The sequence below is a fragment of the Haliotis rufescens genome, unplaced genomic scaffold (genome assembly GCF_023055435.1).
Source record: "Haliotis rufescens isolate VD_foot unplaced genomic scaffold, xgHalRufe1.0.p SCAF_2, whole genome shotgun sequence".
NCBI classification, from domain to species: Eukaryota; Metazoa; Mollusca; class Gastropoda; order Lepetellida; family Haliotidae; genus Haliotis; species Haliotis rufescens.
Window position 1 is genome coordinate 74,797,127 of NW_025963890.1, and position 15,397 is coordinate 74,812,523.

Sequence of the window (15,397 nt, forward strand, 5' to 3'; positions counted from 1 at the left end):
CATTACTTCACCTAGTCATGTTATCCCACTCATGTGTTCTATGTCCATGTTGTTACAGTAGGATCCATCTGTTGTCATTACTTCACCTAGTCATGTTATCCCACTCATGTGTTCTCTGTCCATGTTGTTACAGTAGGATCTATCTGTTGTCATTACTTCACCTAGTCATGTTATCCACCTCATGTGTTCTCTGTCCATGTTGTTACAGTAGTATCTATCTGTTGTCATTACTTCACCTAGTCATGTTATCCACCTCATGTGTTCTCTGTCCATGTTGTTACAGTAGGATCTATCTGTTGTCATTACTTCACCTAGTCATGTTATCCACCTCATGTGTTCTCTGTCAATGTTGTTACAGTAGGATCTATCTGTTGTCATTACTTCACCTAGTCATGTTATCCACCTCATGTGTTCTCTGTCCATGTTGTTACAGTAGTATCTATCTGTTGTCATTACTTCACCTAGTCATGTTATCCCACTCATGTGTTCTCTGTCCACGTTGTTACAGTAGTATCTATCTGTTGTCATTACTTCACCTAGTCATGTTATCCCACTCATGAGTTCTCTGTCCATGTTGTTACAGTAGTATCTATCTGTTGTCATTACTTCACCTAGTCATGTTATCCACCTCATGTGTTCTCTGTCCATGTTGTTACAGTAGGATCTATCTGTTGTCATTACTTCACCTAGTCATGTTATCCCACTCATGTGTTCTCTGTCCATGTTGTTACAGTAGTATCTATCTGTTGTCATTACTTCACCTAGTCATGTTATCCCACTCATGTGTTCTCTGTCCATGTTGTTACAGTAGTATCCATCTGTTGTCATTACTTCACCTAGTCATGTTATCCCACTCATGTGTTCTCTGTCCATGTTGTTACAGTAGTATCCATCTGTTGTCATTACTTCACCTAGTCATGTTATCCACCTCATGTGTTCTCTGTCCATGTTGTTACAGTAGGATCTATCTGTTGTCATTACTTCACCTAGTCATGTTATCCCACTCATGTGTTCTCTGTCCATGTTGTTACAGTAGTATCTATCTGTTGTCATTACTTCACCTAGTCATGTTATCCCACTCATGTGTTCTCTGTCCATGTTGTTACAGTAGGATCTATCTGTTGTCATTACTTCACCTAGTCATGTTATCCCACCCATGTGTTCTCTGTCCATGTTGTTACAGTAGTATCTATCTGTTGTCATTACTTCACCTAGTCATGTTATCCCACCCATGTGTTCTCTGTCCATGTTGTTACAGTAGTATCTATCTGTTGTCATTACTTCACCTAGTCATGTTATCCCACTCATGTGTTCTCTGTCCACGTTGTTACAGTAGGATCCATCTGTTGTCATTACTTCACCTAGTCATGTTATCCCACTCATGTGTTCTCTGTCCATGTTGTTACAGTAGTATCTATCTGTTGTCATTACTTCACCTAGTCATGTTATCCCACTCATGTGTTCTCTGTCCATGTTGTTACAGTAGTATCTATCTGTTGTCATTACTTCACCTAGTCATGTTATCCCACTCATGTGTTCTCTGTCCATGTTGTTACAGTAGGATCCATCTGTTGTCATTACTTCACCTAGTCATGTTATCCCACTCATGTGTTCTCTGTCCATGTTGTTACAGTAGTATCCATCTGTTGTCATTACTTCACCTAGTCATGTTATCCCACTCATGTGTTCTCTGTCCATGTTGTTACAGTAGTATCCCTCTGTTGTCATTACTTCACCTAGTCATGTTATCCCACTCATGTGTTCTCTGTCCATGTTGTTACAGTAGTATCTATCTGTTGTCATTACTTCACCTAGTCATGTTATCCCACTCATGTGTTCTCTGTCCATGTTGTTACAGTAGTATCCCTCTGTTGTCATTACTTCACCTAGTCATGTTATCCCACTCATGTGTTCTCTGTCCATGTTGTTACAGTAGTATCCATCTGTTGTCATTACTTCACCTAGTCATGTTATCCACCTCATGTGTTCTCTGTCCATGTTGTTACAGTAGGATCTATCTGTTGTCATTACTTCACCTAGTCATGTTATCCCACTCATGTGTTCTCTGTCCATGTTGTTACAGTAGTATCTATCTGTTGTCATTACTTCACCTAGTCATGTTATCCCACTCATGTGTTCTCTGTCCATGTTGTTACAGTAGGATCCATCTGTTGTCATTACTTCACCTAGTCATGTTATCCCACTCATGTGTTCTCTGTCCATGTTGTTACAGTAGGATCTATCTGTTGTCATTACTTCACCTAGTCATGTTATCCCACTCATGTGTTCTCTGTCCATGTTGTTACAGTAGGATCCATCTGTTGTCATTACTTCACCTAGTCATGTTATCCACCTCATGTGTTCTATGTCCATGTTGTTACAGTAGTATCTATCTGTTGTCATTACTTCACCTAGTCATGTTATCCCACTCATGTGTTCTCTGTCCATGTTGTTACAGTAGGATCCATCTGTTGTCATTACTTCACCTAGTCATGTTATCCCACTCATGTGTTCTCTGTCCATGTTGTTACAGTAGTATCCATCTGTTGTCATTACTTCACCTAGTCATGTTATCCCACTCATGTGTTCTCTGTCCATGTTGTTACAGTAGTATCCCTCTGTTGTCATTACTTCACCTAGTCATGTTATCCCACTCATGTGTTCTCTGTCCATGTTGTTACAGTAGTATCTATCTGTTGTCATTACTTCACCTAGTCATGTTATCCCACTCATGTGTTCTCTGTCCATGTTGTTACAGTAGGATCCATCTGTTGTCATTACTTCACCTTGTCATGCTATCCCACTCATGTGTTCTCTGTCCATGTTGTTACAGTAGGATCCTTCTGTTGTCATTACTTCACCTAGTCATGTTATCCCACTCATGTGTTCTATGTCCATGTTGTTACAGTAGTATCCCTCTGTTGTCATTACTTCACCTAGTCATGTTATCCCACTCATGTGTTCTCTGTCCATGTTGTTACAGTAGTATCCATCTGTTGTCATTACTTCACCTAGTCATGTTATCCCACTCATGTGTTCTCTGTCCATGTTGTTACAGTAGTATCTATCTGTTGTCATTACTTCACCTAGTCATGTTATCCACCTCATGTGTTCTATGTCCATGTTGTTACAGTAGTATCTATCTGTTGTCATTACTTCACCTAGTCATGTTATCCCACTCATGTGTTCTCTGTCCATGTTGTTACAGTAGTATCTATCTGTTGTCATTACTTCACCTAGTCATGTTATCCCACTCATGTGTTCTCTGTCCATGTTGTTACAGTAGTATCCATCTGTTGTCATTACTTCACCTAGTCATGTTATCCCACTCATGTGTTCTCTGTCCATGTTGTTACAGTAGGATCCTTCTGTTGTCATTACTTCACCTAGTCATGTTATCCCACTCATGTGTTCTCTGTCCATGTTGTTACAGTAGGATCCATCTGTTGTCATTACTTCACCTAGTCATGTTATCCCACTCATGTGTTCTCTGTCCATGTTGTTACAGTAGGATCCATCTGTTGTCATTACTTCACCTAGTCATGTTATCCCACTCATGTGTTCTCTGTCCATGTTGTTACAGTAGGATCCATCTGTTGTCATTACTTCACCTAGTCATGTTATCCCACTCATGTGTTCTCTGTCCATGTTGTTACAGTAGGATCCATCTGTTGTCATTACTTCACCTAGTCATGTTATCCCACTCATGTGTTCTCTGTCCATGTTGTTACAGTAGGATCCATCTGTTGTCATTACTTCACCTAGTCATGTTATCCCACTCATGTGTTCTCTGTCCATGTTGTTACAGTAGGATCCATCTGTTGTCATTACTTCACCTAGTCATGTTATCCCACTCATGTGTTCTCTGTCCATGTTGTTACAGTAGGATCCATCTGTTGTCATTACTTCACCTAGTCATGTTATCCCACTCATGTGTTCTCTGTCCATGTTGTTACAGTAGTATCTATCTGTTGTCATTACTTCACCTAGTCATGTTATCCCACTCATGTGTTCTCTGTCCATGTTGTTACAGTAGGATCCATCTGTTGTCATTACTTCACCTAGTCATGTTATCCCACTCATGTGTTCTCTGTCCATGTTGTTACAGTAGTATCCATCTGTTGTCATTACTTCACCTAGTCATGTTATCCCACTCATGTGTTCTCTGTCCATGTTGTTACAGTAGGATCCATCTGTTGTCATTACTTCACCTAGTCATGTTATCCCACTCATGTATGCAATTGTTGTAACTGTTAATCCTCAAGTCCTGCTTGACAACAGTATGAGGATCTATACCGAAACATTGCCTTTACAGTATTAAAGCAGTTATCCATAAATTGTGTGTACTTTGGATTCTAGTCTATGAAAACAACAGACATTCTTCCTTTAATGTTTTCACTGATTTGTTGTTAAAAAGGACAACTCAAATCTTAGCTTCACATACAGGATTACCGTATTCGACGTAATAAGCGCCCACGGCGATATTTGTTAATATATTGGCCAGTGAACAGTCCTAATTAGCACCCCTTCCGATTGATCAATGTACACAAGACTTATTTATTCGCGTATAATACGCACTCATGTGTTATGTGCACACCTAATTATGGGCAATTAAATTCTGGAAAAATATATCTGTCGTACATAAACATTTCAGGCTGTCAGCATAGACCACAAAATTTATCTTTTAACTCTGTTTGTTTTCCCACTAAAATAATATTCTAATAAGAGCCCCCTATTTCTAATTTTGAGAGCGCCCTGGGTGCCTATTACGTCGAATACGGTAGTCAGAGTACAGGGAAAGAGTGTTCACTGTTAACGAGATTCAGGTGCAAAAGATACTGTAAGTATTGTAAGAAGGTAAAGTAAAAGTGATCAAGTCCAGCATGCTTTGATATTTTAAACCCGGCAGGGATTCAAAATAAGTCCCCGGTACCTTACGCTGTGTTGGAAAATATGGGATCAGATCAATCTAATTAAAAGCATCTGATTTTTTCAACGATTGAACCAATACAAAATGTTGATGCTCAGGTATTGATTTTAAAAGATGGAACATATTGAAGCAGAGGTGGCTTGTTTTCGTGTGAGCAATAAATCAGTCAAATCAGCTGCTGTGTATAAAGAAATATTGCTGATTAAACAAAGGCTTCCTTCTTGCTGGCTGCACTATAATTTGGACTGTGTACCTTAGAATGTTACAGTATTTTGCTTGTTTAGCAGCTGAATCTCGTTAACAGTGAAAACACTTTCTCTGAACTCTGACTAATCCTTTATGTGGAGCTAAGATTTGAGTTATCCCTTCCAACAATGAATCAGTGGACACATTAAAGGAAGAATGTCCATTGTTTCATAGACTAGAAGCCAGCTGGGAAACATAGCCCTGTAGTGTTCAACATGTTCAAAGGGGGCGGTCAGGTAGCCTAGTGGTTAAAGCGTTCGTCATGCTGAAAACCCAGGTCCAATTCCCGACATGGGAACAATGTGTGAAGGTATAAAACTATACTCACTCACTCACTCATTATGTACAAGGATCATGATCGCTATGGGCATACTACTTTCCTTTTTGGGGGAAATTTAAACATTTCTATCCATGTCAATGCTCAGTGTCGGATCTGTCAATCTCATTAGAATCAGATCTTTGTTCATGCTACTGCTTACAAAGATCTGGAGATATCCCATTACAGGTCGCATTAGAACGACTTTTCACAAACTTGGACTACAAATGACACGAGTAAAAAGATGTCAACAATGGCCAGGCAGAAAGCAGCTTCCGCGAGCATTACAGCACTAGTTTCATGTGGCGACTCTCATTCTTCTTCTAGGCTAGGCTATGAAATATATTTACCCAAAAATTGAAACTTGAACAAAAGGATATTCTGGAATGACTATCAGATGGCCGAGATTGTATGGCAGTACTTCTCACGGGTAATTTAAAGTTTCTCCCATTGAAATGTTTATTTGTCTGTAGCAAGAGATAGACGAAGATTTTGACGGATTCTGTCGTAAATATCGTTTGGAATACCCCATATTAACCTGTTCAAGTTTGCATGATTAGAAAACACATTCCGATTGTCACTTTCCTGATCTGGTAGGCATCACTCTGATTGGTCAGATAAAAGATCATTCTCACTTGACCCGAAGTGTGATGTCCTCAGATCTTTGTTGAGAGGTGGCGAGAACTAAGATCTGTAATTTATAAGATTGCGGATCTGTTACCTCTACAAAGTGGCGTGTAGCAGTGTTCGAAATTAAGGGGATCCTTGGGTCCTTGAGGCTTGATGCTATAGTTTGAATTGGTACCCCTTAAACCTCATAACATTGGGGCTATGACACAGGGGTGAAACATAGCAAGGTCACGATATCATACGTACTATGATACATAGGCCACAATATATGTATCGCGATACACATATTTACATCGAATTGAGTGGAAACTGCAAGTTCATATGGAAACGCTAGCTGTAGACACATGTTTGTAGCAGCTATTTTTAGTTGTAAACTTGGAATGCTAATTACAACATATTTTGCAATATCTGACTGACAAAGTGAGTGAGTGAGTATAGTTTTACGCCGCTTTTAGCAATATTCCAGCAATATCATGGCGGGGGACACCAGAAATGGGCTTCACACATTGTACCCATGTCGGGAATCGAACCCAGGTCTTCGGCATGACGAGCGAACGCTTTAACCACTAGGCTACCCGACCGCCCCCTGACTGACAAAGATTGCTGGGGGTGTCTGGATGCACTGGTGCACCGATGTATCGTTCCACTCCTAGTATGACAAGGGCCCCCTGACTTCTATGCTTAATTTCAAAAACTGTTGAGTTCGTGCATTCACCAATCATAGTTGGATTGTTTCTGACAAGATGATAAAATATCAACATTACAAGAGACAGATAATCAGCCCACCTTTGAGGACATGTGTCGCTGGTGCAGAAGGGGTGCCGTCATCACTCAGCTCCGAGTCGAGAGTGCAGTCAGTTTCTCCTTCTCTCACACTCACATTCTCTATTGTAGAGATGCTGTTTACGTCAGAGTTGCTTTCACTTATAATAGATGAACGCTGGAACATACAAGGCATAATCATGTACTAGTCTGTGATTATACAAATGAGAACTTGTGTTTTGGCACTACTTTGAGTAGATATTATAGTTTACCTGGCCACAAGAAATATTTTACAAGACTCAGTCTTCTGACAAGCTGCAAAACACAGCTATGTCTATACTCTATAGCTGGTTTTGCAACGGCCTTCACAAGCTCAGCGAGAGTGCATTTCAAAGAATATTAATACCTCCTAATTGCAAAAATCATTTACCTACACCAAATGTTTTTTTCAAAAGCTATGTACTGATGAACCTGTTGTTGCACAACAGTCGAGTTTACTGCACGACTTGCAGTGTCTAAAACAGAAACAGCGGCTAAGACAGCAAACTTTTATCTGTATAAAATACACTTCAGTGGTAGAAACAAACATTTGTGTTCCACTAGTCGTTATAATAAGATAGCTAAACCATTAAAAATGGCAAATTTCTACTAGGCCTAGTCCTAATACCTATAGGGCACTTTGGCAAGAACTACAGGACTAGTGCCAATTTCTAATGCTGAACTTTCAATCAAAACATTTGGGTTTTTTGTTTGACACCGCACTCAGGAACATTCCAGCTATATGATGCTGATCTGCATGGGTTGCTGAAGATCAATTCTAACCAGGATCTTCACAAATCCAAAACATTTGGTAGATAAAGGGTTTGCATGGTATAGGAAATTGCGGGTACTATTACTACTAACAATTACGGCCAGTGCAAAGTGGTACAGGGTAACTGTTCAGTGCACGGATCAATGGCACAACATTTATCAACATCATTTGTTTTTTTATCAACTTTTTAACATACAAATCATCCTAGGAACATTTGCCTGTGCTTCCTTTGCAAGAGGATCGCCAAAAGTCCAGGTTTGAAAAGTAATCAGATCAACAATTAATCATTATGAATATCAGTGACTCATTCATGCAATCATTCATGAGACAACGAGACAAAAGACAATATGTTTGTAACAAGTTGTAAAAGCTGGTAAACATATCAGTTTGGATTCAGAGACATTGATCATGAACGATCACCCGATCTCGATCTTTACAGAGTTGTTTACAAATCGATATAAAATATTCTGAAGTTCAAAAATGACAACATAGTTTAATCAGTACCCGCGTCATTCTCATAGCTCCTGGAAATTATCATTTTAGGGTGACATCGGAGCTCTTCTCTCCACAGCGTGTTTGTTGACTTCAAATATGGCGCTGAAAAATGAACAAATAATTAGAGTAGCCTCCCTTGGATGTATTGCCACCCGCTAGAAGAATATGGAATCGGTTCGTAAGACAAGCAACATCATTGGTTGGTGTTAAGATATGACATTATACGACTCATATGCGGTTCTGTAGACGTATCTGAAACTATTAATCTCGATCTTTTAAAATTGGTCCATTTTTCGTTGAAGCAGAAAAACGCAATAAACAAACAATATGCACTTGCCCTTTTTATTTCCTTATTTGCCACGCCTGTTATCGTTACACATGTTACAATATTTAGTGAGAAATGTATTGAAATCATCTTTTGGCTGGTTTAGAAATATATTTATATATATAAAAGATAATAATTTCTCTTTCACACTGTTGTTTTGTTTCAACAATAATGTATGTACGTGAATGAAAACATGTGTTGGTCAGCACTCCAGTAGACATATTATCGATACAGTTTGCAGAACAACACACTATAGTTATATAATATACATATATTAATTATAGTATTATTTACCTCGACTAAGGTAGTAAAACATACATTTTACACAACGTAATCACATTGTAAAACATGTAACACTTATTAGCTACCACATCGATTTCTTTTAGTAAAACAATCATGGACAGATTCAGTAATCTTTAAAGTTAATGCATCTGGTAAATTTGAATTACTGTATTTATACTATATTCCTTATTATAGAACAAAAACAAGTTACATGGCTAAATTTTTTACAATGCAATAGATAATGAAGACAGTCTTCGTAGTCAAATCGACATTTACAAGTTGAAAGTTACATAGCTGTCATCATTAACGTCACTTTCCTGTTGACAATTCCCTAAACATTCCTAAAGAAAGCCCGTGCTGACGACTTCTTTGTCGATATATACAATTTAAACTTTATTTAATGTTAATATTCGCTGTATTGTTCTAGAATAAAACAACAACTACAAATATTCTATTGCTTGATAGATATTCATGTTTTCCTGTGAAAATAGTTTGATTCAGTATTTCGAATAATCTTGATCAAATGCACAGAAAGAAAATATCCAAATTACTTCGTTGAAGCGAGTCCCACAATAGAACGGTAACGCATATCGTGTATCAAAAAAGCTGAAGAAGATTCACTCAGCGGGTCAGATAGAAAACGCCTGGCGCCATGTAAACTTGAAGAACTGAATTTGTAAACTGAGGATTAAAACACCTATAGAAAAAAATTAAAACTCCCTGTTTGGGTTTGAGAGATTAGTCTTTGATACAAAAGCTGATAGGAGAAGATTAAGCCTTTAAACCGTATCTAAAGTCAATTAGAGCTCGCGACCCGCGTCGAAACATATATATTAGCATAAGGACAATGACCGTCTCGTGTAGTGCTATTGTCTTTATTTGTTTCGATGGCACCTTGGGAACGACTTTGACACCTGTGAATCTTGATATCGGGGTCACGGCAAAATTAACCCCCTTGAGTAATCGTTTATTGTCGTGATCGGTGTTTGCGGACAGGTAAATGGATGTTAGGATAGATTAAGTACATACAAAGTAGGCCCCCATGTAGACATCAAAGAAGCCGACACCACGACCGTGTTTTCCCATTTACTGAAGTTTATAATGAACCTCTTGGTGTAATTAAGATTTGGGTGTAAAAGATATATCCATTTTTTCTTTAATTTGAAACAATAACAATGAATAATATCATAAATATTGCTTCGCGAACAGTTATTTCCAAGATTAATAAAATAGGAATGTTTAGATAAAACATGCTGAAAAGTAAACAGGAATGCAGGGTTAGCAACTAACAGTTTTTGTCCACTAGTCCTTACAATGATAACATATAGCAAAACCCTTAAAGTTGGCCAATTTCTACTGGTCCTTAGAATACCTTTACTATTGGGCAGTTTGGTAAGGACTACAGGACTAGTGCCAGCTTCAAACGCTGGAATAAGAGAATGTTCGTAAAAAGGGCGGTCGGGTAGCCTAGTGGTTAAAGCGTTCGCTCGTCACGCCGAAGACCGGGTTCGATTCCCGACATGGGTACAATGTGTGAAGCCCATTTCTGGTGTCCCCCGCCGTGATATTGCTGGAATATTGCTAAAAGCGGCGTAAAACTATACACACTCACTCGTAAAAAAAATTCGAAAAACTTGCTACAAGAATGAGACATGTTATTAAAAAAAACAATAGTGTAACACCTTGTTCGGAAAGAAGACCCTACCATACCCAAATGTATGCTGTTTTTTCATACATTTATGAATTTTCAGGGTTATTACCGTGTTCAATTCAGTCATTTGCAGTTTGACTAACCATGAATATCAACTTTATTATTTTCATATTTTGCCATATTCTGATGTCAATCAATTCACAAAACTTCATGAACTTTTCTACAAATTAACAACAACAAAAATACCTGCTAAAAACATAACGTTTCGAGAATTGGAAGTGAAAGAATAACAGACAGTCGACCTATCAATTAAGATAGATCACTGTTTCTGTGCAAACAATCTTTTGTACAAAAAATGTTCTATCTGCCCGATTGTTCATTTTCACTTGTTCATTTATTGCACTGTTTGACTTGTGCGGTGTCTTTCAAACGTTTCGAGTAGTTTGTCTTTTAATCTGGGAGTTGTGACTGTCACGCATTTAGTCCTGTGACAACTTGTACCAGAGCGTCTGAGAGCAATAAGTGAAACAAGGAGCAGTCTTCATAGCTCTCCATTTGTGTTTCTTTACACCACAAAAGCAAATTAACCCGCCGTGAATATACGCAGCCAGTTTAAGGCAATTATTGCAATAATGTGTGTCGCCATACACTATTGTGATTACACTGTACTATTGTAAGGTTGGGTGTGATTCTAGCGGGCGCAGAACATTGTCGGACATTATTGCAACAAAAAAGTTATTATCAATGAAACGTTTTATGTCTTTTAACTTTATTCCCATCGTGTACACTATACAACAGCATCTGACAAAATATATACTTAATATTCTATTCACATACTTGTTACTTATATATGAAACTTGTTATGTGACAGCATCTTGTATCTTTAGAGAGATAAGTGATCATAAGCCATGCTTCTACTCTCTCTTTGTGCGACAGTGCTATTTTATTGTATATTGTAATAAATCAACACCAGCACTGCATAGCTCAATTCCTTGAGATTGGTTTAAATGAAAGTAAATATATTTTTTGCATAGCATTTTAACTACGGATTGACAACGAGGAAGAATTCGTCGCTTGTGCGTATTCTTCGAAATATACACATGTTCAAATGACACGGTATGAGAATCATAGTCGCGCTGAACAATGATTTAAAATTTGGAGAAAAAGTCGAAAAATCAGTCCTGAAATTCTTTGAAACACGTCATATGATTCATAGGTAGCATTTGTTAATTTAACTCTATAAAGTATTGATATATAACATACTGTTCTTTATCAATGACGCATAAGTATTCTACAAAAACTGTTATTCGTACAAATGATTATGTGACATCATTTGATGACCATTGCTGAAGTTATATATTATTTTTCAGTGAAAATAAATTGTCTAAAATTGACCTGTTTGACCCTAACAATGAGTGGACTTAGAGGTAAAAACAAAAATTGTCACTTTCCACTAATCCGCACGTATATCCCGTGGTTGTAACATATTGAACAATCATCCATGACGAAATCCTCGCGTTATGATTGGCTAACCTACAACCGTGACCTGTCAGTGGGGTCACCGTCACGTGCTTGCACGTGAGGTGCACGAGCGGCATGTTCAAGGGGTGGGTGTGGCCTAATAGCAACCAGCGGGAGAAGCCAGGTAGACGCATTGTTCTCCACTGGCATATAGGGCTCAGGGTCCAGGTTAGGGGAATCAAAGGCAAGTGCCCTCAGCTTGAGCAGCTAATGTCAGCCTGTCTCAGTGCATAATAACCAACCATCCACCATGCAGACTCAACAACCTCTTGAGAACCGCACGAACATGCAGCATCTTCAGACTACGGGTAAACTAGACATGGCAGACTACGGTGTCGAAGTGAACATGCCGGTGTACTTCGGCGGTGAACACATGGATCAGTTTCGCGGGATACATTTTCCCCAGCAAGTTGGAAAGGCGCTGGATTTCAAACAAATTGGATATTATACATCGGCTGACTTGTACAACGTTGGCGGTAGCAACCCTACCTCCATCGGCTCCAACCTCATCATCGACGAGGAATCTAGGGACTCTAAGCCTGATATCACGGCTCTTCCAAGTGAAGATAGCGACGATCTCCTCGCTAGCACCAACAGTCCAAGAGAAAGCACTAGCGAGGCAGACGCCGAAAACTCCCCACCTGCGGCAGACGACACCACGCCTGCACCAAAGAATTCCAGAAAGCGCAAGCGACCAATTCCTAAAGGTAAACAACATGTAATTCTTACAAATATTATTTGATTGTTGTGTTACCCCACACTCAACAATATTCCAGCTGTACCAGACAAACCAGTGGTTGATATTGTGAGCAACGTCGGTACAATAATACTCTGAATGAGTGAATGTGTGCAAACACACTACTATAATATCATGCGACAAGCACATTGCTCAAGTGCAAGTCGATTAGACGCTCGACGGGTAACGATAGTCCCATCCATTGGAAATTATACAAATATCTTTAAAGTAAAATAACTTAAATCAACCAATACATTTGCCATTATTAAAATGTAAGCAGGAATTGTTTTAATCATTCTATAATGGATTACTACTGTCAATTTTTTTATTTTTTTTAAAAAAGGTTTGGATGTTAAAAAAATATCCATTGGACATTTGTTTGATCATGTTTTGACGTGTCGCTTTTTTCTTCCAGGCAAGCCGCCCTACAGTTACATCGCTTTGATCAGCATGGCCATCGCTAACTCGGACGATCGGCGTCTGACGCTGCACGAGATCTACGGCTTCATCGAGGAGCGCTTCCCCTACTACCGCGACCACACCAACACCAAGGGCTGGAAGGGGTCCATCCGACACAACCTCGCCCTCAACGACTGCTTCATGAAGCTGCCGCGACAGCCCGGACAGAAGGGGCATCAGTGGGCTATCGACCCCAACTACGAGGACATGTTCGACCACGGCAGCTTCCTGCGACGTCGGTACCGCTACAAAGATGGAGTCCGACGTAAAGGCAGAAAACAGGTGAGATACGTCATATTATTATATAAGAGTATAAGTAGGCCTTGTGGGTATTGTACCCATGTGGTAATCAAACCTGGGTCTTCAGCGTGACAAACACTGGACTAACATTATATCGAGGCCTACCATTTTGATATATTAAACCAAATGTTATTACTACACGTTGTTAATATTTATGTATAATTGTAAGACCCATCCCAAATCTATCCCTTTTTGTAGTATTTTTAGAATTATGTTATTTTCCTATTGCTAAGTGAAATGTTCTTGACTTTTATTTTATGGTGGCGACGACAGTAAGAGAGTAAACTATTTGATGTTTTCATCACTATTTCAACCTTAAAACAGTTTTCATTGTCAATACATGTCATCACGTTTTCAGGACCTGGCCCCCAACGCTGTTGTCATGCCACCAGCGACACCATACGGCTTTGTTGACCCAACCCAATGTGTGAACGCTAGCACCCCCAACTGGAGCGTTCCCCGAGGTCACATGACCACCACGCCACCCTCGTCAACAACATCTACACCATCGCCTCTGTCTAACACAGGCGCACCCTCCCACGAGTCTGTATCCGGTGCGATATGGAACCCCTATCTTGCCGCCAGCCGTCAACAGTCCTCACCCCCGGAGACACTGTACGAAGCCAAATCTCCCGATCTGTCCTCCCCCTACCCAGCGTCGTGCTCAATATCCAGCTGCACCCCCTCCCCCGAGCCTTCACAGTGCCAAGCATCCTCAAGTCCATCGTCCTCACCACCCGAGGCTCACCAAACTCTACCCTTCGGCTACCAGACCCAGGCCATGGGAGTCCCCATGTGGAACAACCCTGCAGCCTACTCAGCGGTGGGACAGACGCCGCCTGGAATCGGCAACTACATGGACGCCTACAACATGAACGCCTACAGCATGCTGAATGGCGCTTACCCCTACATGCCTTACATGGTCCCCGGTGCTAACCCAAAACCCCTTTACTCCCAGCGATCTCACAGTGCTACAGACTCAACCAGTCAGGAGGCTTGGCCGTCATCCTCATAGTGCTAAACATTACATTGTTGTACAAAATAACGTATGCTTCTTCTGTATATGTGGTTAACATACGTGTTCTACGTGAAGTGTGCACTGTCCGCGTCAAGGTGTTCTTGTGATGTGTGTTCTGTCTATGTGTGAATCGTAATGGCTTCATGATGACGTATCGGTCAGAACTTGTTAATGTATTTTTTTTTAATCGATGGTTTTTTTTTAAGTTTGCTATTCGGACTCGGCGATTCGGGTACCACAAGCCACTATCTCTTTCTATGGCCAGTATTTATTATAATGTGTGCTTGGTGATAGATCCCAAGAAATTGTCTGGAATAATCCCGCTCTCATGGGGTAATGTTGGTAAATGTTATCCTTTACCATCTTAAACTAATATTGGAGCTGCTTCCCAAGACTAGACAAGAGAGGAGTGATTTGCTTTTAAGCATTTATTGTATTTTAATACATTATTTTAAAACCCGAATGATAACGTACGGACCGACATTGTTGTATATAAGTTGCCTATTATTAAAATAACATAATTTGAAACTTTGTATTTTCTTATTTTTTACTTGCAAACGTTAGCAAGGCCAGTATCCTGTTGTACAAAACAACCTGATCGCTAAGACTGCCCTAAGTCTATGTTAAGGTATCCATCACCTCATCCCCAAGGTCGATTTGTACGAATGAACCCTGGTCTTGCATTTATTTAACACATGGCCTAAATCTTGACTGAAACACCATCAACCTCATCAGATTACATGACACACATAGCTTAATATTGTTATTTCATGGTGCATTTGTACAAAGTGACCTTGGCATTGCAATGATCGTAACTCCCATACTCCCATATATAGCAAAGAATTCATAGCGCTGAGATCGCCTGTACATCAAGGCTCAGATCCGTTTTCCAAGATAAGGTTGATAAAAATTCAT

General features: G+C 39.7%; 2 protein-coding genes across 3 annotated transcripts in view; one reads left to right on the forward strand and one right to left on the reverse strand.

Annotated features, from left to right (window-relative positions):
• The window catches only part of LOC124133267, a 31,747-nt gene extending 23,438 nt beyond the window's left edge, over window positions 1–8,309 (reverse strand). For both annotated transcript variants that reach the window (XM_046497621.2, XM_046497620.2), the window contains exons 1-2: window positions 8,200–8,309; window positions 6,909–7,062 (exon numbers count right to left, since the gene is read on the reverse strand). In XM_046497621.2, the coding sequence (XP_046353577.2) occupies window positions 6,909–7,062; window positions 8,200–8,214 (169 nt within the window). In that variant the 5' untranslated portion in view covers window positions 8,215–8,309. The remainder of the gene's footprint in view (window positions 1–6,908; window positions 7,063–8,199) is intronic.
• A 3,759-nt stretch (window positions 8,310–12,068) lies between these two features.
• LOC124133268 (forkhead box protein E3-like) lies at window positions 12,069–15,010 on the forward strand. The gene is made up of 3 exons (XM_046497622.2): window positions 12,069–12,676; window positions 13,121–13,446; window positions 13,823–15,010. The coding sequence occupies exons 1-3, from the start codon at window positions 12,220–12,222 to the stop codon at window positions 14,477–14,479; spliced, it is 1,440 nt and encodes a 479-aa protein (XP_046353578.2). The 5' UTR covers window positions 12,069–12,219; the 3' UTR covers window positions 14,480–15,010.
• The last annotated feature ends 387 nt before the right edge of the window (window positions 15,011–15,397 follow it).